The sequence below is a fragment of the Pogoniulus pusillus genome, chromosome 19, assembly GCF_015220805.1.
Source record: "Pogoniulus pusillus isolate bPogPus1 chromosome 19, bPogPus1.pri, whole genome shotgun sequence".
Taxonomy (NCBI): Eukaryota; Metazoa; Chordata; class Aves; order Piciformes; family Lybiidae; genus Pogoniulus; species Pogoniulus pusillus.
In genome coordinates this window covers 7762938-7783764 of record NC_087282.1, presented here as the reverse complement: position 1 = coordinate 7783764, position 20827 = coordinate 7762938, and the positions used below count along the sequence as shown (strand labels likewise).

The 20827-nt window shown below is 46.3% G+C and overlaps 1 protein-coding gene across 4 annotated transcripts; it reads left to right on the top strand.

The window, feature by feature from the left end:
- The first annotated feature begins 450 nt into the window (after nucleotides 1-450).
- MOSPD1 (motile sperm domain containing 1) lies at nucleotides 451-19425 on the top strand. 4 transcript variants are annotated; one of them, XM_064159123.1, is made up of 6 exons: nucleotides 451-556; nucleotides 6432-6688; nucleotides 6867-6942; nucleotides 11170-11396; nucleotides 13228-13389; nucleotides 17676-19425. In XM_064159123.1, the coding sequence occupies exons 2-6, from the start codon at nucleotides 6535-6537 to the stop codon at nucleotides 17705-17707; spliced, it is 651 nt and encodes a 216-aa protein (XP_064015193.1). In that variant the 5' UTR covers nucleotides 451-556; nucleotides 6432-6534; the 3' UTR covers nucleotides 17708-19425. The 4 variants fall into 4 exon arrangements, with proteins under 4 accessions (XP_064015193.1, XP_064015190.1, XP_064015192.1 ...); XM_064159120.1 differs by having other exon boundaries at nucleotides 11170-11399; XM_064159122.1 differs by lacking the exon at nucleotides 451-556 and adding an exon at nucleotides 1748-1771 and having other exon boundaries at nucleotides 11170-11399.
- Nucleotides 19426-20827: the final 1402 nt, after the last annotated feature.

The window sequence follows — 20827 nt, the reverse complement described above, 5'->3', positions numbered from 1 at the left end:
GTGACCAGCAGTGAGGGGCAAGAGAGGGGGCCAAGAGGCTATTCCGGGATAGTCAGGCCTCAGAAACCATTGGATGAGGTAAATGAGCCTCCAGGACAACCTCCCAGAGGAAAGGCGAGCCAAGCCACCACTGCGCCTCCCTTTTTCGCAGCCCGGGAAGCACACCCATAGCGCAGGCATTCCCGGAGCGCCAGGGAAGGCCAGGGCGGCGGGCCGGGGGCAGGCTCTGCCGTCTCCCCGCGGGGAAGCAGCCGAGGCCCAAGGCCCAGCGCCGCCGGGCAGCGCCGCCCGCGCCCAGCCGAGCCGACATGGCGGCGGGGCGGGAGCAGGCAGGGGCGGGCGCAGGCAGGGGCGGGCGCAGGCAGGGGCGGGCCCGCGGCGGGGCGGGGCGGGGCGGTGCTGGCGATGGCTGGCGCCGGCGGGGGGGGGCCGCCGCCATCCCGGCAGCCATAGCGACGACGCTACCTGCAGTGACGGGAGCAGGCGGGGGGGGGGGTGGGGGGAGGCGGCGGACAAAGGGGGCGCCGCCGAGCCCGCACCCAGCGGCCCCGGAGGGGTGAGTTCGGGGCGGGGGACACAGCGCGACACCTCCGGGATGGGACGCGGGGGGACGGGGAGGAGCGACAGTCCCCCTCCCAGGGCTGTTAGGCTGGCTCCGGTCCGGGCGGTGAGGGGCCGTGGCAGGCTGGGCCTTCTTTCTCCTTCAGCGGGGAGAGCGGGGCTTGTCCTCCGGCACCGACAGCTCTGGCCGTGCCGGCTCGAGTGGGCAGCAGTAACAGTCTGGTGCCGCGGCTCTTCCCTTCGGCAGGGCTGTGAGGCGGAGCGGGGCGGCGGCCGCTCTAAGGCCCCCGGCAGCTCGGCGCCGCCTTGCCCAGCTGGGCCCCTCTCACCCGCGGCGCTCCTCTGCGGGGAGCGGAGAACCGGAGCCGGGAAGTCCCGAGGGGGTGCAGTGTGGGCTGGCTGCCGCTGAGGCTGAGGCTCGCTGGGAGCGGCTCCGCGGTGTCGGCGGGGAAGCCGTGCGGGACGGCGTAGGTGCTGGCTGCGGTATCGCCTGGGCAGGGCGCAGGCTGTGGGGAGAGGCCGTTAGAGCGCAGATGCCTCAGCCTTTATCTCCGCTGCAGGTTGTTGGAGAACAAAGAGGATCAATTAAGTGTGTGCAGTTATTGCCGTGGCTCTGCCCGCCGTAGCTGCGCTCAGAGAGTCAAAACTGCGCTGCTTTTCCAGCCGTGGCTCTCCGAGGAAAGAGTGTTTTCCTCATTTAATCTGTGGCATCTTGGCATTTGAGCGCAGTATTTATTTGAATCTGGTCTGAGACAGGGCAAAAGGCCATGTCGCGCTAATGAACACCACACACGCTGAAAACACGGCCCGTTCGGTGCATTAAACACAACCTGAAATCGAGAACGTTGAGACTAAAGCAGATGTGCCCTTGAAAGCCTTCTATGGGTTTCTTGAGAGCTGTGTGGGAGAATGGATCAGAAGCAGTGCACAGCTGTTACTTCGTTTTCCCTTCCTTTTGCATGTGTTAGTTGCGTTTGGCTTTTTTGTTTGTGTGTTTCGTTGTCGATATTTTTTTTTTGTTACTGTCACCTTTTCAGTATTTGAAATATAAAGGGGGGAGGGGGAATCTTCCTAATACATTTTGCTGTCAGTATCAGCATGGTTTATGCATGTCGTCGTCATCCATGCTAACAGGTAACGCTCAGACGACTTAATTTTGCAGCATCCTGGAGACAGTTACTAATTACGTTTCTCATCGACCTGCAAAGAGGTAAACAGCAGCATTATTTTGGCCCAGGCTTTGCAGAGTATCAGAGCGGTTCTGCCAGTTTAAAGGTGACTGTCCACCTACTTAAATAGTTTGCCGAATGTGTGCCTTCCGTAGATTAGCAAACCGAGGTGAGGTTAACCAACTTGCTCAAGGTCATGGAGTGTCAGTGACAGAGTTAGCAGTAGTGGAATGCAGCCATCCTGGCTGCTGGGTTCTGTGCTCTGAGTGTCGGTGACTCTCCCAAATAATTGCAGGTCGTTTAAACGCTGGTTTGCGTAAGTGCACGCGTTAAGGCCTTCAGAAACTTGGGGAGAAACAAAATGCTGCTAGATCTGCCTCAGATAGTGTGCTGTGTTTACGTGCAGCTTCAAGGACTGGCTCAGCTTGGCAGAAGAGGGACTTTTGAGGAAGACTTTGTGGTTTGTTTTGTAAATATGCGCTCAAAAGGCATCAGTGTATTGACTGGATAGCGTAGAAAGGCTTATTGTGTAGGTTTAGGGGGTAGGTTGTGAAATGCATCAAAACCAGATTATATTGTAATCAGTCAATTTATAAATGAAGAATGTGGAGACTACAAGTGTAAAGAGCTTATCTTCTGCGTAAAGTGTTTACTAGGTGACATTCTATAGAGTTAATTGCAGTTGTTAGGGGAAGAAAATCCCCCAACAGAGGTACTGGGAAGCCATGGTGATGAAGCTGTTGGCAGTTTAAAATGAGAACAAAAAACTTCCTGGCTTGATTTCTTTGGTTGTTTTTTTTTTTTTTCGGTAGATAGTTGTTAAGTAAAACCAAATCACAATCGGTGTTGTTTCTGACCCTAGGGAGAAGTTAACATTTCACTTTGTGTTATTCTCTGTCGAGTTTAATTTCTAAAGGAAGGGATTTCAAAGGAAATGCTGGCAGATCTGTGCTATTGTGACACCAGCAGTATATATTTAGTAACTTCAGGGAGGGAAGATCCTTGTTGTGCTAAAAAAAAAACAACATTAAAAAGTAGCAATGACAATTGTCTGTCTGGATTTCAAAGAGAGCTGGAAGGCAAGCTGGCGTTGTTCAGGTGTGACACTTTGGCCTGTGCCCTCTTCTGAGCCTTACATTTGATAGATCCTGCACCTGCAGGGAGTCTGGCTGGCAGAGCAAGGAGAAGCCCATCTGTGTAGGTCATGGAGCTGAGAGCATAGATCTTGAGTTTGCACTGTTTCTGCTTGCTTTGATATCGTGCAAATAATCTTGGTGACTACAAAATTCAATAGTGGTGGTGGTAAGAATCTGCTGTGCTGTTGCAGGCAAGTGTCCTTTCAGTGGTTGGCCCAGGTGTGTGACCCAGCAGTGTGCCCAGGTGGCCAAGAAGGCCAATGGGATCCTGGTCTGCATCAGGAATAGTGTGGCCAGCAAGAGTAGAGAAGTGTTTGTCCCTCTGTACTCAGCACTGGTGAGGCCACACCTTGAATACCGGTCTCAGGTTTGGGTGCTGCAGTATAATAGAGACATTGAGGTGCCTGAGCAGGTAAAGACCAGGGCAGGAAGCTGGTGAAGGGTCTGGAGAGCAGGTCTGGTGAGGAGCAGCTGAGGGAACTGAGATTGTTTATTCTGGAGAAAAGGAGGCTGAGGGGAGACCGTCTCAGTCTCCAAAATTCCCTGAAAGGAGGTTGGAGTGAGCTGGATATGGATCTCTTCTGGCAAGTCACAACTGACAGGGCAAGAGGAAATGGCATCAAGTTACACCAGGGGAGATTTAGGTTGGACATTAGGAAAAACTACACTGAAGGGGCTGTCAAAAACTGGAACAGGCTGTGCAGGAAGTGATTGAATCCCTGTCCCTGGATGTATGTAAAACCGTCTAGAGCTAGAGAATGGTTGGACTTGAAGATTTTAAAGGTCTTTTCCAACCATAGTGATTCTTTGTGATTCTGGTTTGGGTGCTAAGGGCAGGCAGCTGCTGAGCCTTGTTTCTGAATATGAGTGCTGCCTTTGAGTTAAGCTGTGCAGAGAAGGTCTGATGGTACAGCCTTCAAAGTTTCTTGTTGAGGAGTGCAGTATGATGGGTATGCTGTCATTAATACTAAGCCATCAAATCTCCCCAGGAGATCTATAATTTATAATGCAGGCTTTGGGAAAAGTGCTTTTAGTGATGCCACTTGGTGAGATAAAGTGACATACAAGCCAAAATGATGATCTCAAAAAAGGATACTGGTTGCTTGCTTAGAAATTCAGACATTTATCTTCTCAATGACACTACTGTGTCAGCAAATCTGTCTACTATAGGGTGGGTTTGCCAGGCTTTCCTTTTGCCTATTTGAGTGGTAACTTCTCCTCCAGTCAAGTTAAATAAGAAAAGGAAGAAATCACAGGATAGACAGTTCTAAGATCGGTGCCTTTCTTCCTGCAGCTTGTGGAATCCTGGAAGGTTTTGCATTGTGTGTTCAACGTATGTGTCAGAAAAAATGAGCTTGTAAGGAGGCTTAGTGATCCATACTTGCAGTGGTGTTGGGATTTGTGGTGTTTGGGACACCTGAACTCATCTGCTAGCTGAGCTGAGGAAATGAGTCGTGGTGTGATGTCAGGAATCAGAATAAACCATGCTGAGTGTTCAAATAAACTAAAGCATTAAAATAACCTTCATTAGTATCAATAGTTGCCTTTCTTTTAATGTAGTCACTTAAAAATACTTAGTAGCTCACACTTGGTTATATAGTTTAAGGCATTTATTTGGGGGGGGAACCTTTTAAACTTTCAAAGATTGCTTTTGTTCATGCTACACGTAATGGATGTAGTACAGATATGTATGAGAACCAAAGGGCTCTCACATATGCTTACTGCATACTATAGTGGTGGTGGGTGGGGAACCTAAATTCTTAATCTCCTGCCTTTGAGAAGTTCCAAAATAACTTATTTTGTATTCCTACAAGCTGGCATTTTTTCCACAGTAGCTCCTCATGTAGCCTTAATATAGTTGAATGGAACAATGAATCTCACTTTGCAGTAGTACATAAAGTTGTTCAAGAAATGCTGCTTAACACTTGCTGCACAAAGTGATTCCAGTGTTTGCTAAATTCTGAAACAAAAAGGATTCATCAAAATTTTGAGGCACAAGGAACCTAAATTGCCACTTAGGGAGCTATTTCTTTTTCTGGACTCTGCTTAATAAGGTAGCAGAACATCATCCTGGAACACTGTCATTGGGGATTTGTTTTCAGAATATTATTAGTAGCATTTCAGTGCAGTGGAAACAAACCTGTGCTCTGCAAAGAAACTGGATCTTGGGGAAGGACATTCCAATAAAAGGCATGAATTTAAATTCTGCAGGGATGATAGGCTGTTTTAAAAAAGAAATACATTTAAAAGCTCAGGATTAGGAATAAGAATCAGAACCTGTAGATCCGAAGATAGTGACAGATATATTCTGGTAAACACCTAAACTTGTGTCGTGTTTCAAATACGAAACACCTAAGCTTGTGTCATGTTTCAAGTATCTGGTGCTTGGAAATGTGAATGCTTAGAATGCAGAAATAAGCGTGAAGTTTTGATTTGTTCATAACACCAGGGCCACTCACTGCTACAAAGGTCAGAAACTGCATTTCTTAAGGTGCAAACCAACATAGATGGAGAACAGCTGAAGTGGACTTTGTTTTACAAAGCTTCGTGGGAAGTGGAAATGACAGCTGATGAGTCAGTAGAAACTTCTTGTTCTTTTAATATTTTCTACTACAGAATGAAGTTAAGCCTGAGAGGACACCTCCAGTTTGATAATTAACCTGTAGGAGATACAGCAACATATGACGTTCTTTGGGGGAAATACCTGTGTAGCTGTTTCACTTTGCTCTGGCTGGAGTGTATAAAGACAGTGGTATGTGTGCTGAAGAGCCTGGCTTTTCTTCTATGAATTACATTTGGGATTGTTGCTTGGTCAGGTCATGGATTCTGGTTTCAGTTCAGGAACGTCACTCAAAATAAAACCAAACCATGGAGGAGTGGCAGGGGGAGAGCTGCAGTAGTTCTACTTGGGTTAAAGACAGCGGTGGCAAGTCTTATAGTCCATCCCGAATCTATTTGGTGTTATTCATCCCAGTTATTTTTCAGCTCGTTGCCAGTGAGTACCATACCATTGTTGAGTTCAAGAAAGGTGTGAAGGTGTTCCCCATTCTTTGGTTCTGAATCTCAGGGCTTGGACATACCTCAGCGCCTACCTGAGCCTATACATCATCCAGGAAGGTCACCTGCCTAAACAGTGACTACTGCTGTCTTATGGCCTTGTGTTTCCTTGTTTCTGCTCTGTTTTTTCTCAAGTGACAGTATCCTAAGGCAAAGATGGGATATCTTTTTTTTGGTGGAGGTGTTTGGTTGGTGTTACAAAGACTGTAGCCTGAAGTGGGACCCCAAAATGCTGCCGTGGTACACTGGAGAAATGGTTATCTGTGTATTTGATAGCAGGGTTTTTTCCCATTTCTATGTTTTTGAGGGAACTTAAGTAAAGGTAGATCCTTAACTGAGCATCATGTTTGATGTTTTGCTTAAGTAAAGGTAGATCCTTAACTGAGCATCATGTTTGATGTTTTTTACCCCTTTGTTGACTGCCCAGTTTAGTACAGACTTATGGAAATAATCTTCTTGCCTTTTCTCTCTCTCTCTTTTTTTTTCTCCTCTTTTTTTTTTCCTCCAGAATTGCCAAAATGCTTTGGAATTCTTAAACAATTCAAAACCTGAAGTCTCTGAGGATACAAAACCGTAAGAACAGAAGAAGCAGCAAGGAGGATTCAGTGCCAATGCAGCAACAAAAAAGACAGCCAGAGTTAGTGGAAGGAAATCTTCCTGTTTTTGTTTTTCCTACAGAACTTATATTTTATGCAGATGACCAGTCCACACACAAGCAAGTGTTGACTCTATATAACCCCTATGAGTTTGCCTTAAAATTCAAAGGTGGGTTTCTTAGGTTAAGTTCTATTTAAGGGTTAGGTGGTGAACTTGAACAGTCCAATTATGATTCATGTAACAACGTGTATTTGTTACAAAACCAAACTCTTGACTTGTATCTGTTGATGAAGCTGGTGAGGTGTTCATTTCTGCTTTGTTACCACTGCTGTCCTTTTTATTGCAGTTCTTTGTACAACTCCAAATAAATATGTGGTGGTTGATGCCACAGGTGCAGTGAAGCCTCAGTGCTGTGTTGATATGTAAGTAAAAGCTGTTTGGTTGGTTTTTTTTTTCTGATGTACAACACTTTGTTATCTTAATTTCTTATTTAAGAGGTAGGAAAGGACAGCATAGATATGAGGAAGAAATTCTTCAGAGCGAGGTGGGGTGAGGCACTGGAACAGGCTGCCCAAGGAGGCTGTGGATGCCCCCTCCCTGGAGGTGTTCAAGGCCAGGCTGGATGGGTCCGTGAGCAACTGGGGCTAGTGAAAGGTATTCCTGGTAATGCCAGGGGGGTTGAAAATGGATGATCTCCATGGTCCCAAACCATGAACCTATGAATATATACATAAGCTAAGTTGTGTGAAAATACAGTATTTTCCTCATCTCCTATATAGAATCAGTCAGGGTTTGAAGGGACCACAAGGATCATCTAGTTCCAACCTCCCTGCCATGGACAGAGACACCCTACCCTAGAGCAGGCTGCCCACAGCCTCATCCAGCCTGGCCTTAAACACCTCCAGGGATGGGGCCTCAACCAGCATCCTGGGCAACCCATTCCAGCCTCTTGGCACTCATGCTGAAGACCTTCCTCCTCACATCCAGTCTGAACCTACCCATCTCCAGCTTCACTCCATTCCCCCTAGTCCTGTCACTACCTGAATATCCTTGTGGCCATCTGGGTTTTTTTGGCTGTTTTTTTTTCACTCAAGGGCAGAGGATTACAGTGTCAGAGACAGTCTTTTCTTCATCAGGCATAAATAAAATGCTGGTAAATTCATGCAGTAGTGTAGTTTGTAAACCAGCAGTGAGAGTCATATGAGACTCCTCTGAGTACTTTTCTGTTAGAAATAACATGAAAAGCAAGACCCCTCCAGCATTGAGGTTCCTGTGTGAGCAATATTTGTTTGCAGATTGGCAAAGTGAAAATGTTTGCAGTTCTACTGAGCACACTTTCTTGGGCCGTTTTTCATATAGGTACTTCTGTCTACCTTTCAACCTAACCACCTCTTGGTTTAGATCTGTTTCCCCTTTACTTGTTTCTTCTGTCAGGTCCCAAACCAATAACAGAGAAAATTAGGAAGGCCACTTAAGTGACCAAAGTAATGTATAAGTTCCATGGGCTGCTGTAATTCAAAGTAGAATAGATCTATAAGCTAAAACAGGCCAAATCTTTTCATCTTCATTTGCCATGTTGATTCTGTGTTGATGTACAGATAGGACTAAAGAAATTAGGAGGTATTTAAAAGAGCAGACAGAGCTTTCTGAACAGAAGTTTGAAACACCTTCTGGAATCTCTGGTTATACAGAAAAAAAAAAACACAAACCTCTACCTTTTGTTAGAGACTTTTCCTTAGGTGCAATTAGGAAAATTCAAAAGACTCACCAAATAGAAAGGAAGTTTAAAAGATGACACTAAAAAGTTTCAGTGGGTAGGAGCAACAATGCTAAAAATGGAAGGAACCAGGTCAGAATGTAGCAATATATCAGTGAGCTGTTGCAGCATTTGGCAGACATTTCTCCAGGGTTGATTATTTTGGTTAATCATAAACAAATGGGGGTTTTATTAACTTAAGACATATGCACGTTTCCGAGGGAGGGTTTTTTGTGCGGCACAAACCCCACCCAGTGCCAATGGCTGCTGTCTAAGGGCAGTGTTTACTGCTAGGATATGAGCAGTACTATGCAAGTATGGCCATTTGCCAGATAAACAGATATTCTACAGAGCTTCCAATTATGCAATGGTCTCTAAAAGGAAACAGGAGAATGTAGCTGTTTATAAGGGTCTGCAGAAAACATCTCTTTGCTTGGCAGCAGATGCATGTTCTCGCAGCACAGTGTTATGTAAAGATTCTGTTTAGGTTGGTACTACCACGGTACTAAAAGCGGAAAGCAAATTGTGAAAGGAGGGAATAAGTGTTGAATCTGCTGTTCTGACATGCTGAGAGTTGTGTGAATTAGGATCGTTGCGGGGGGGGGGGAAAGCCTTTTGTTTCGGCGAAGGCAGTTGCCCAACCAGCACTCAGCTTGCTGAAAGCCTGTCATAAACACACTGTTTTGCCTCTAAAGTGATGTGAAACTGCATACGTTCCTGCAGCCTTCTTGCTTGGGGGAGGGCAGTCTGTTTCCTTGTCCAATACACCGCTCAGTCGAGATACCAGTTACAAGCACTGGCTGGAGAAGAGAAGGCTCCAGGGAGATCTTAGAGCAGCCTTCCAGTACCTGAAAGGGGCTACAGGAAAGCTGGGGAGGGACTTCTTGCAAGGCTTTACAGTGATAGCACGAAGGGCAATGGCTTTGAGCTGCAAGAGGGGAGATTTAGACTAGAGATTAGAAAGAAATTCATTAGAGTGAGGATGGGGAGACACTGGAACAGGTTGCCCAAGTTGCTCATGGCTGCCCCCTCCCTGGAGGTGTTCAAGGCCAGGTTGGATGGGGCCCTGAGCAACCTGCTCTAGAGGGTGTCCCTATGCATGACAGGGGGCTTGGAACTGCATGATCTTTTAATGTCACTTCCAGCCCAAACCATTCTGTGGATCTATGTGTTAGTGATGGCAGATACAATTCCTTCAAATAAAGACTGAAACACAAAAAACTCTGTTTTTTTGCAGCATTTTAGTACATACGTTATCACAAAAATAGCTGTCTTGAAGCAATTTTAAGACTGCTGTCCTGTGTGTCTGAGGGTAGAATCATTTATTGATCTCTCAGGAGATGGCAGACTTCCTAAAGCTAAATCAGTTACCTGTAGGTACTTTTGTCAGAATTAGCTTTAAGCTCTAGAATAGCCTTTCACAAAACAACAACGACAACAACCACAGAAGAAACAACCCAAAACCAAACAAAACCAATTTTTTCCAGTTGGGAAAAATAATTAAAATCCATATTAACCCAAAGAGCTGCTACAGATTAAAAACCTGAATGTGGCATTTTTGTTAATGCTAGAGAAGTATTTTCATAATGAATCATAACTGCAGAAAGAAAGCAGCTGAGCAGAGCACCGCTCAGAGCTCTGTTACTGCCTTTGATCACTGTTCTTTTAAAACACTGCCTTTTGTAGGTCACACACACCAATTTATTTTCCCCTCCCATGAAATGCCCTCAAACTAGAAAGAATGCAACAGCTGCCTTACTGATGAAGCCACTTTGGTCAGTGTATTTAAAACAGCAGAGCAAGAGTGGCTGCTGGACAGTGAGGAGAAGGTTTACCAAGAGACTCTAGCTGTAACTCAGAGGATATTTCTACACTGCAATCTGAGACCTGACTGCAGCTTGTGCTACTACACCCAGCATAGCTCCTGGTAGCTACTGAAGTATCTGCAGCATCATGCATTTCAGTGCAGGCTGTGAAACGTGCCCAAGGTAGCTAGATTGATGACAGCACAGAGGTCTGCTATTGATACCCAGATTTCCCCACTGAAAAAGAGGTGAGAAATGTTTAGAGACACATAGCTGCCATTTTTACTGCACAGCTGTCGTTTTTACTGCACAGCTGTTACATGCTCTTGAGGGTAGGTTTCTGATTGTGAAAATCCCTTTACATTTAGCTGACTCTTGTACATAAAGGGAGTGAGTTTTACTCCTGAGCAAGTACAATTTAAAGCTTTGAGCCTGCTTTCCTCAAACCCTAGATGCCTATCAGTGTTTGGCAGACCTACTTTATCTCTTTCCTTCCCTGTCCGCTCCAGTTCTTCCATACCTTTGAAAATCATTGGTCAGCATCAAGCAACTTTGATGACTGAGAAAATACCTTTCAGATAATTGATGTTTCATGGAAATTTGGCAGCTAGGCCTCAGATTGAGGCAAAGGTGTACTTGAAATAAAGAACCAAGTGAAACACTGGAGCAGGTTGCTGAGCGAGGTTGTGAATGTCTCCTCTCTGGAGGTATTCAAGGCCAGGTTGGACAGGGTCCTGAGGAGCCTGGTCTAGTGGGAGAAGGGCCTTCAATATCATCTAGTTCCGTGCCCATGGGTGGGGGCTTGGAGCTAGATGACCTTCAAGGTCCTTTCCAACCCAAGCCATTGTGTGAGCCTATGATTTAACCATTCTTTTTGGCCAGCGAGTTAGGCATTTATATTTGGGAACCAGAGCAAATGTAAAGGACAGTGGGAAGTGAAGGAAAGATGAAATCTTCCAAAAGCTGTGGGTGCTGGAAGAGGTAGCAGGGATCTGGCTTGTAGCAGTGTGTCTTTGTGGGAGGCGTGTGGGCTGTCATTCCACAGGAAACAAGCTTCTGATGAGTTCCTCTTGTGTTTTCCTCTGCAGTGTGATTCGTCACAGGGATGTCCGTGCTGCATACTATGGTGTGATAGATAAATTCCGTCTACAGGTGTCTGAGCAGAGCCAAAGGAAAGCACTGGGGAAAAAGGAGATTATTGCTACTCTACTTCCATCTGCAAAGGAGCAACAACAACAAAAGGAAGAGGAGGAAAAACGAATAAAAGAACACCTGGCTGAAAGTGTCTTTTTCGATCAGTCTTTGTGTCAACCAGGTAGTTGAAATCTTTTACCCCTCCTGTCTTCTGAGTAGTCAGAGTGACTAGAAGGACTACACTAGGATGAACTCAAAAGCAGTTCTTTTTATCTACCTGTAAGACTGCTGTTTTTATCACTGGGAAATGACAGTATCCAAGAACTCAAACTATGGCTACTCTGCGTATGCTGTCTTGATTAATCAAGCCCCTTTGCTGCCCCATGTTTGCATGTCAGACCTTGGAGAGTGCATTTCCTGTTCCCCTGGTGGAGAAGCTCTATTGCAGCCCATGGCAGTTTGCCTGCAAAGGGATGGTAGAGTGTTTTATCCCTTGGGCTTTCTTAAAACATATGCCCCTCCTGAGTTTGTTCCAAACCCTTAATCCTCCATTTCCAGAGGAGCAGGAAATACTGCCAAAACATCTGAAGTGCTCCTTGTTTTGCACCATGTCCTTTGTCTGCCTCACAAGCACAGAAAAAACTCAGTGGCTAGCTGGAAACTCTGCATGCTTCACAGGTGAAGAGGTGAATCAACAGTCTGGGGCAAAGCCTGGACCAAAAGTGGTAGGGGAAGATTCAGAAAGTATCAAGTTCTACCAGCACTTAATCTCAACCATTTCTTGACTTGGTAGCCTACCTTCTTCTTCCTTTCATTGATTTACACTGTAATATTCTTGTCACTGTTCTATTTTACATGGCAAGAACAAGCATCTCTTGTAGAAGACAGCTGAACGTGCTTGAGTGTTCCTCTTGTTCACAGCAAACTGTTTCACTGTTTGTTGGTTGATGAAACAGCTTTTACTAAAAAAACCCTCAAGTTATCAGGGTACTTGGTCAAAGCAAACCCTGAATTCACAGATATAAATATTGCTGTGGTAGCTGTTCCAGTAGAGAAGTTTTGAACCACCCTGGGTAATCTGACACTGGTCTTGATTGAAAGGCTATTTCTCTGCTTAGAAAACCTTGGTGACTCCATTCTATTGCTTACACAGCAGCTAAAGTCTTTGCATACAACCTGCAACCTAGAAATTAGAGATTGCTGGAATTAGATTAGGACACATGTTGCTAGTCATTGAGGAGAGGAAAAACTTGATAAAAACATTGGCTGCTTTCCACTGAGTCTTAAGAATTTGGTTAGAGGGATTCACTGAGCATGTTAGCAGCTCTTTCAAAGATTACACAACGTGCCTTTGAGTAGGTTCCAGCTGTTAAACTGCAGCACAAGAAAGCACACGAAGGAGAGTTCAGCTGCAGTTTGTATTTCCTTGGTTTGGTGATAGTGCACTGTTCACTTTCACAGTTTTAAAAGCAAGATTCAAATATTACTGATTTATATTTTGTTGTTGTTGCAACTGGTTCTGGCAGGTGCAGCCCCTAAAGAAAGAAAGGGAACTGATCTGGCCCAGGAATCTCTGCTTGTCCTGTAGCCAAGTTTTATTCTGGAGTTATCTGCCTGTGCAGCTCTTTTAGGTGTTCTTTCCTAAGTGATTGCCAATCACTGAAGGCACTCAGCAAGGAGTGGAGTCAGGATGCATGGTGAAGCCTCAAGCACTGCTGAAACGTCTAACTGCGATGAGTGTGTGCAGCTACTGGGGCTGGCAGGCTCTGTCCTTCCAGACGGGAGGGGTTTGGGAACTCGTGTGAAAACAAGTTCCAGCATCAGAACAGGGAGCAGCTTTCTCCTCTCCAAATGCTGTCTAGTTTAGAAGGGTGGGTTGAAAAGCTGGTTTCCACCCTATCCAAGCTCCTCAGGGAAAAGCTCAGGATATTGCAGCTCTGCTGTACTGCAGAGTCTTTAACACTGATAGAGGTTGGCTGTTCCTCACCACTGGGTTCTCTCTTGTGTTTCAGAAAACAGAACTGCCTCGTCGGGACCTAGTTTACTAACAGTCTTCCTAGGAATAGTGTGTGTTGCAGCACTAATGCTACCTACATTGGGGGAAATGGAATCCCTGGTGCCTCTCTACCTCCATTTAAGCGTGAATCAAAAGTTAGTAGCTGCTTATGTTTTAGGTAAGTAGCTGGGGGGTTGTAAATGTTTTCTTGCAGCTTTTCTGATTTGAGAAACTCCTCTGCCTGCCAGTGGCTTCAGACAAAGCATCACCTTACATTTTGTTTTGCATCTCTGCTTATATTTAACTCGTAGCCATAGTGACATCAGGGTGAGTTAGCTATCGTAAGTATCTTAAACCAGATTTTAGGTGATACTTATTGTATACAGGCCTCTGCTTGTTAATTTCACCTTCATTTGGTGACCAGCCAACTGTAGTCATCTGCCAGCAAAACTGAATGGAACATGCTGTTTCTTATTCTTGTATTGTAATAGAGAGTTTCTCTGTTGCAGAACCTCAACCTCTTCTGTTATTTCATTTCTCTCTCCAACTGCTGTGAAAGGCTCCATTCACTGCCTGCTTGATAAGCAGTTGAAATGTGTAGAAATAAGTTGTTGTAAAGCCTTCTTGAGAGCCCACCACCATTGACAGTTCTTCCTCATTTGTAACTTGCTGCTAGGTTAGAATTCACAGAAACCTTCAGGTTACAAAAGCCCCTCAAGAGCACCAAGCCCAACCCAGATCCCTATTCTACAAGGTTCATCCTAAACCAAATCCCCAAGCAACCGTTAAATGCATCCAGGATTGGTGACTCCAGCACCTCCCTGGGCAGCACATTTCAATCCCTGACCAGTCATGCTGGGAAAACATTTTGTCAAATGGCCAGTCTAAACCTACCCAGTGGCTGCTTGAGGCCATTCTCTCTTGTTCTATCACTAATGACCTGTGAGTAGAGACCAGCAGCAGCCTCTCCCTGACCTCCTTTCAGGGAGTTGTAGACAGCATAGTTGAAGAACTGTAGCGATGTTGCACATTTCATTTGTTAAGACTCTCTTTCTATAACTGTTTCAGATTTGAGGAACAGTCTCACTTAAACTCAGTTCTCCTGTCCCACCTGGCAGAAATGAGGATTTAAAGGAAGCAAGCTAGGCAGGTTCAAACTGAGAGCTAGAGGTGAGGTAGTGATGGGGAAGGATGCAAGTACTTGATGGTTAATGCACTCAGCTGACTTGGGCGGTCTGCTGAAATGGTTTGAACACCCACTTGTTGCTTTTCACCTGAGCTGATGGTGATCTGTTTGCAGATCAGGACCTTGCAGTAATCCTGACTTTGGTTTTATCTCTAGTTTTGAAAATGACTGCGGTTTCTGCTGGTAACTGTTGTATTAAACCATCTGACTTTGTACATCTGCAGCAGCTGAACCCTAGTTCTAGATTCACTTGGAAGTCCTTGCAGATCTCGATGCCTTTGGTAGCAGGGGTTTTAGTTTTCATGAAAGGGATTTCTTCTGCATGCTGCTCTTGCTGGTGTAGAAATCTGATTGCTCTTGAAAGAATGAAACCACTTTCTGGTTTCATCCAGTCCAGCTGCATTGTGCAGCAAGGGAGCTTAATGCCACACTAACTGGGTTGTAGAAGATTTGAGAAGCACTTGCTTGGCAGAAATTAGTTAAACCTTTGCCTGAAAGTCCCTATACAAGTGGGGCAGGCTGCCCTGCAGCACTTTCCAGAAGCCTCTGTGGTGGTGCAGGGAATCTGAGGCCTACAGCAGTTGTGAGAGGACTGCCTAGGCTAATACAGACCTGAAGAAACAGCTGAACTCTAATTCATCTGTAATGGCTAAATTGCTTATCTAATGGAAGGCATCAGTACAGCTCTGTTCTGTCATGCTTCTATCTTCAAAATCTTCCTAAAGTAAATCATTAAATCAGGGTGGTAAAATAGTCTTAAAATGCCTTTATCCATGAGATCTGTAGGCTTTAGCTGAGCTCTCTGCACTGTAAGGCTGCTGGACTAACATCATCTCAGCCTGCAGGAAAGGAAGATTGCCTAAGAGCTGAGAAATGACTATTTTGATGTTAGGTAAGACTGGAATTGAAGGAGTCCTGATGGTTTTTTACCATACCCTCCTTTACCTCATGCAATATATCTCACAGCTAAAACCTTGCAGATTTGTGCTTTCTCCCCTACCAGCACATAATTAAAGTGAACTTTTCAGTGTGTCATGAGGAGGTTTATTAGCCCCACACATTTCCTACTTTCATCTGGTTTTAATTGGTTTTAACCTCTGTCAGAGCACTTCTTTTTTTTTTCTGCCTCTTTCCTCCCTCTTTAAAGGTCACCACAAAGAGTATGCAGAAAGCTTCCCTGTGCAGACTGGCAAGGAAACCTAACATCTTTGTCTGAAACTGGTCTTTGATCAGTTACTCTGTATGGGAGCAGAAAGAAAAATGGCTTAGAGCCTTCAGCTCACCTGCCTTAACATGATGATCCAGCATTTGGATTACAGTGCCCATAGCTAGCCCCCCTCTCCCTGAAAGCTGGTGCCTTGGCTTGGCTGTTGGTGTTTGTATAGGGTTAACACTCCTGGGGGAGTGACCCTGAACCTGACCCTAGGGGTCTTGGCCCCTCCTCAGGGGTGGGCCACACTCCAGGTGATGGTTAGCCCACTCCCCCCACTTCCTGTGGTATAAAAGACAGGAGTTCTCCTGTCTCTTTCTCTTTTCGCCCTCTTTCTCCCTACCTGCGTTCATGACCGCACACACACACTGATACTGCATACCAGCCACGAGGCAGAGACACCATCACACTACTCGGGTTGTATCCATCCCTGTTTTGTATTTTGCTGTTTTCCCTTCCTTATCCTTTGTAAACTCCCCTACCTCCAATCCCTTTTTCTAAGTTATTGTTAAACTTTTCCTTTTTTACTTCCAAATCGAGTGAGATTGATTTATTGGGGTGTCCCTACCTTTTATCTCTCTCCCTGTCTTTTGGGGAAAGGAGGGGGAGGAGGGGAGGGCACTCTATAAACTCTCTAAATTCTATAAATTGTCATTGGGTCTACCAAATTTATAAGAGTCTCTGGGAACTTGCATTTGAACCCAAGACAGTGTTACACTGCCCTCAGTCAAAATCTCAGGGTTCAGATTTTCCAGTAGTGAGGTCAGTCATTGTTTGGAGCATTTATAGCTCCTTTGGCATTTAGTCACTAGAGACACTGCACTTCAGTGGTCTTTGTTTGACAGTTGTTTGGGCTGCATCAAGAAAAAGTGTGGCCAGCAGGTGTAGGGAGGTTCTTTTCCTCCTCTCCTCTGTGCTGGGGAGACAACACCTGGAATACTGTGTCCAGTTTGGGACTCCCCAGTTCAAGAGAGGCAGAGATCTGCTGGAGAGAGTCCAGCAGAGTGGTAGGAGGATGATTTTGGATATGACGAAGCTAGTGAGGGGCCTGGAACACAAGGCCTACGAGGAGAGGCTGAGGGAGCTGGGGGAGTGCAGCCTGCAGAAGAGGCTCAGGGCAGAGCTCATTGCTGTCTACAACTACCTTAAAGGAGGTGGGGTTGGTCTCTTCTGCCAGGCAACCAGCAAGAGAACAAGGGGACACAGTCTCAAGCTGTGCCAGGGCAGGTCTAGGCTGGATGTGAGGAGGAAGTTGTTGTCAGAGAGAGTGATTGGCATTGGAATGGGCTGCCCAGGGAGGTGGTGGAGTGGCCGTGGCTGGAGGTGTTGAAGCCAAGCCTGGCTGGGGCACTTAGTGCCATGGTCTGGTTGACTGGACAGGGCTGGATGCTAGGTTGGGTTGGATGAGCTTGGAGGTCTCTTCCAACCTGCTTGATTCTATGATTCTATGACTGGAGGACTTGAATGTCTCTCCTATGTAGAAAGACTGAGAGACCTGAGACTGTCTAGTCTGGAGAGAAGGCTGTGAGGGGATCTGAGGGGGGTGTCTATAAATACCTGAAGGATGCATGTCATGATGAAGGTTGTCAATATGAATGTACCAGGCTCCTTTTGGTGGTATCCTGTGATAGGACAAGGAACAGCAGGCACAAGCTGGAACCTAGGAGGTTTTGCCTCAACATGAAGACAGACTTCTTTACCATGAGGGTGCTGGAGCCTTGGAGCAGGCTGCCCAGAGAGGTTATGGAGTCTCCTTCTCTAGCGCCTTTCAAAACCACTTTGGATGTGTTCCTGTGTGACCTGCCCTGGGTGATCCTGCTCTGGCAGGGGGGGCTGGACTAGGTGATCTTCAGAGGTCCCCTACCCTTTCATGATCCTGATTCTATGACTCCATCAAGATTTGGAGCAACATTTCTAACATTTCAGTGAAATGCTTCCATAAATCCATTCTTCACCTACCTCTAAATCCATTCTCTTGTCTATTTATGTACCGTGCCAGGGTCAGATGGTTGAAATGTTTTCTTTAATGAAACAAAAGCATCTAAGTTCTCACTTCTTTCTCTTTCAGGTCTCATCACCATGGTTATTTTGAGAACATGAGCAATGAGTTAATAGGATGTCCAACACCTTACTGTATATTCACACCATGAATGTGGACTGCCTTTTACTCCCATTCGGCTCACTAAGACGCTAGCAAACCCATTCAGTGATTTAAGATCCCTTCAGAAATGTAATATATTTTAACTCTGTATAATAAATGAAAGACTCAAAGCACTTTTTGCAGGTGCTTCTGTAACAGACAGCTATGAAATGTTCAGTGATAACCTGTGAAAATAATTTGAAAGGAACTTTTATATCTACACCTACTGTAAAATCAACCAACCAAACAAAACGAAGGAAACCAACAACAAAGAAATCTTTCTTAAAGCAACATCTCTTGGGTTTAGTTTATGTTCACATCAGTGTGTGCTCACTCTAAAAGCAAAACTCCCTTCTGTAAAACGTGTTTGGTTTGTGGGTGGGAAGGCTGAGGGGGGGGGATGCAGGCCTGAAGAGGATGAGAGGCTGTTGGCTGAAGGAAATGAACAAGGCCGGCAGCATGATGAGGAAATCAGCCATGAATTTTGGGTGAAGAAGTTGTACTTCCTTCCTTCATCCTTACCAATCTGTTGTTGAGTGCTTGGTTTCTTACCTGGGGAAAGAATAATTTCTGAGACAGCCCTTTTTGTATCACTGTTGTGGACAATAAAACCAAGTTCTGTAGTCAGATCCTTTTCCTTCCTTAGGGATACAGGCAGGTTCACAGATGGTATCGGGTTGGAAGGGACCCTCAAAGGGCATCTTCTCCAACACCCCTGCAGATGGCAGGGATGCACCCAACTAGATCAGGCTGCCCAGGGCTGGGGCAAGTCTGACCTTGAATGTCTCTAGGGTTGGGGCCTCAAATGCATCCCTGGGCAACCTGTTTGGTATTCCCCCCCTAATTGTGAAGAGCTTCCTCCTGCTGTCCAACCTACATCTACCCTCCACATCCAATCCACACCTACAGTGTGGGAGCTAAGCAGCACTGGCAGGAGAGGTCATGCTGCACACTAACAAAGAATTTAGCCTTTACCTTAGAGCCTAAACTATAGCAACAAAGGAACCCCTTTATAGCATCAGTCTGGAGAAGAGGAGGCACTGAGGTGACCTTCTTGTGGCCTTCCAGCATCTGAAGGGGGCCTACAAAAAAGCTGGGGAGGCACTTTTTAGGCTGTCAGGGAGTCACAGGGCTAGGGGGAATGGAGCAAAGCTGGAGGTGGGGAGAGTCAGGCTGGAGGTGAGGAGGAAGTTGTTGAGCAGGAGAGTGGTGAGAGGCTGGAATGGGTTGCCCAGGGAGGTGGTTGAGGCCCCATGGCTGGAGGTGTTTGAGGCCAGGCTGGCTGAGGCTGTGTGCAGCCTGCTCTAGGGTAGGGTGTCCCTGGGCATGGCAGGGGGGGTTGGAACTGGCTGCTCCTTGTGGTCCCTTCCAACCCTGACTGATTCTATGATCCCTTCCCTCTCCCCCAGCCCCAGCTAAGATGGGGGATTTCTTTTGCATCGGAATGTCCTCGAAATTGCAGTCATGAAACATTTCTCCTGGTTCACAGACCCAAGTGTTTCCCTTCATTTGGCACTTCCTTGCCCAGAAGTTCAGTTCAAAAGCCTTTCTGCTGCAGGGCTGCTCTTGCTGTGCTTGATCCACAAAACTCTTGGTGTGGCAGAAGTCTATATTAATTGATAATGCTCTGTATAAAAATCATGTTGGAAATTAAAACCTCCTTTCTCTCCCCCCTGCATGTTATGGGTCACATTTCTGCTGATGCATGGAAATAGAAAGGATGAAGAGAGCAGTGAGAGCAAGGCTGAATTTGGATTGTTAATCACTGTACTGGGTTTTTTCCTTTCTTCTTTTTCCTAATGGAAGGAAGCCTTTAAATGGCAATAAAATGTTGCTTTAGTTTGATCCTCAGAAGGATTGAGGTGGTGAATGTTGCTTCAGATTGGTTCTGGGAAGGACTGAGGTGGTGACCGTTGCTTGATTCTCAGAAGGACGCAGATTGTGACATCAGGTATCAGATGACAGGGAACTAAGGCAAACATTGCTGCTCATATCAAAGCTGAAGGCAGTAGCTGCTCTGAGAAGGCTGTGCCCCAGAGCCTGTGCTGCAGGCACCCTGCTTGCCTTGCAGTGGCTTCTATGATTCCATGATTCTATGCTAGGCAGTTAAGTGTCCACATTGTTTCCCATTCCTGACTCTCCACCCAAGCACAGCAGCCCTTTCCTGCCAGTGGAAAAGTGTTTTCAGCAGGCACTTAGGAGGACTTTATCATTTAAGGGGAGGCCTCATTGCTGTCTACAACTCCCTGAAGAGAGGTTGTAGCCAGCTACTATTTCTGGTTCTCAGAGAAGTCCTCTAAAATCTAAACATGCCAATGTGCACTCTAATGGAAAGCCAGCAAGCAGAGGGAGAAATTCCTCATCCAAACACACACAGAATCACAAACAGAATTACTGAGGCTGGAATAGACCTCTGGGATCATCGAGTCCAGCCTGTGCCCTGGGATAGGACAAGGAACAATGGATGCAGACTACAGCACAGGAAGTTCCACCTCAACACAAGGAGGAACTTCTTGACTGTAAGGGTCCCAGAGCACTGGCACAGGCTGCCCAGAGAGGTTGTGGAGTCTCCTTCTCTGGAGACTTTCCAGCCCTGTTCCTGTGTGACCTGACCCAGATTCTATGGTCTTGCTCTGGGAGGGGGGGTTCATAGAAGGTCATAGAATCAACCATCTTGGAAGAGAGCTCCAAGCTCAGCCAGTCCAACCTAGCACCCAGCCCTGCCCAACCAACCAGACCATGGCACTAAGTGCCCCAGCCAGGCTTGGCTTCAACACCTCCAGCCACAGCCACTCCACCACCTCCCTGGGCAGCCCATTCCAATGCCAATCACTCTCTCTGACAACAACTTCCTAACAACATCCAGCCTAGACCTCCCCTGACACAGCTTGAGACTGTGTCCCCTTCTGTTGCTGGTTGCCTGGCAGCAGAGCCCAACCCCACCTGGCTACAGCCTCCCTTCAGGGAGCTGCAGCCAGCAATAAGCTCTGCCCTGAGCCTCCTCTGCTGCAGACTGCACACCCCCAGCTCCCTCAGGCTCTCCTCACAGGGCTGTGCTCCAGACCCCTCCCCAGCCTTGC

Bases quoted from the DNA above. Each gene is read 5' to 3' on its own strand.
- MOSPD1 (XM_064159120.1), top strand. From the start codon at position 6,535: ATGCAGCAACAAAAAAGACAGCCAGAGTTAGTGGAAGGAAATCTTCCT. The intron at 6,943-11,169 runs GTAAGTAAAAGC...TTTCCTCTGCAG, and splicing joins CCTCAGTGCTGTGTTGATAT to TGTGATTCGTCACAGGGATG. The intron at 11,400-13,227 runs GTTGAAATCTTT...CTTGTGTTTCAG, and splicing joins GTCTTTGTGTCAACCAGGTA to AAAACAGAACTGCCTCGTCG.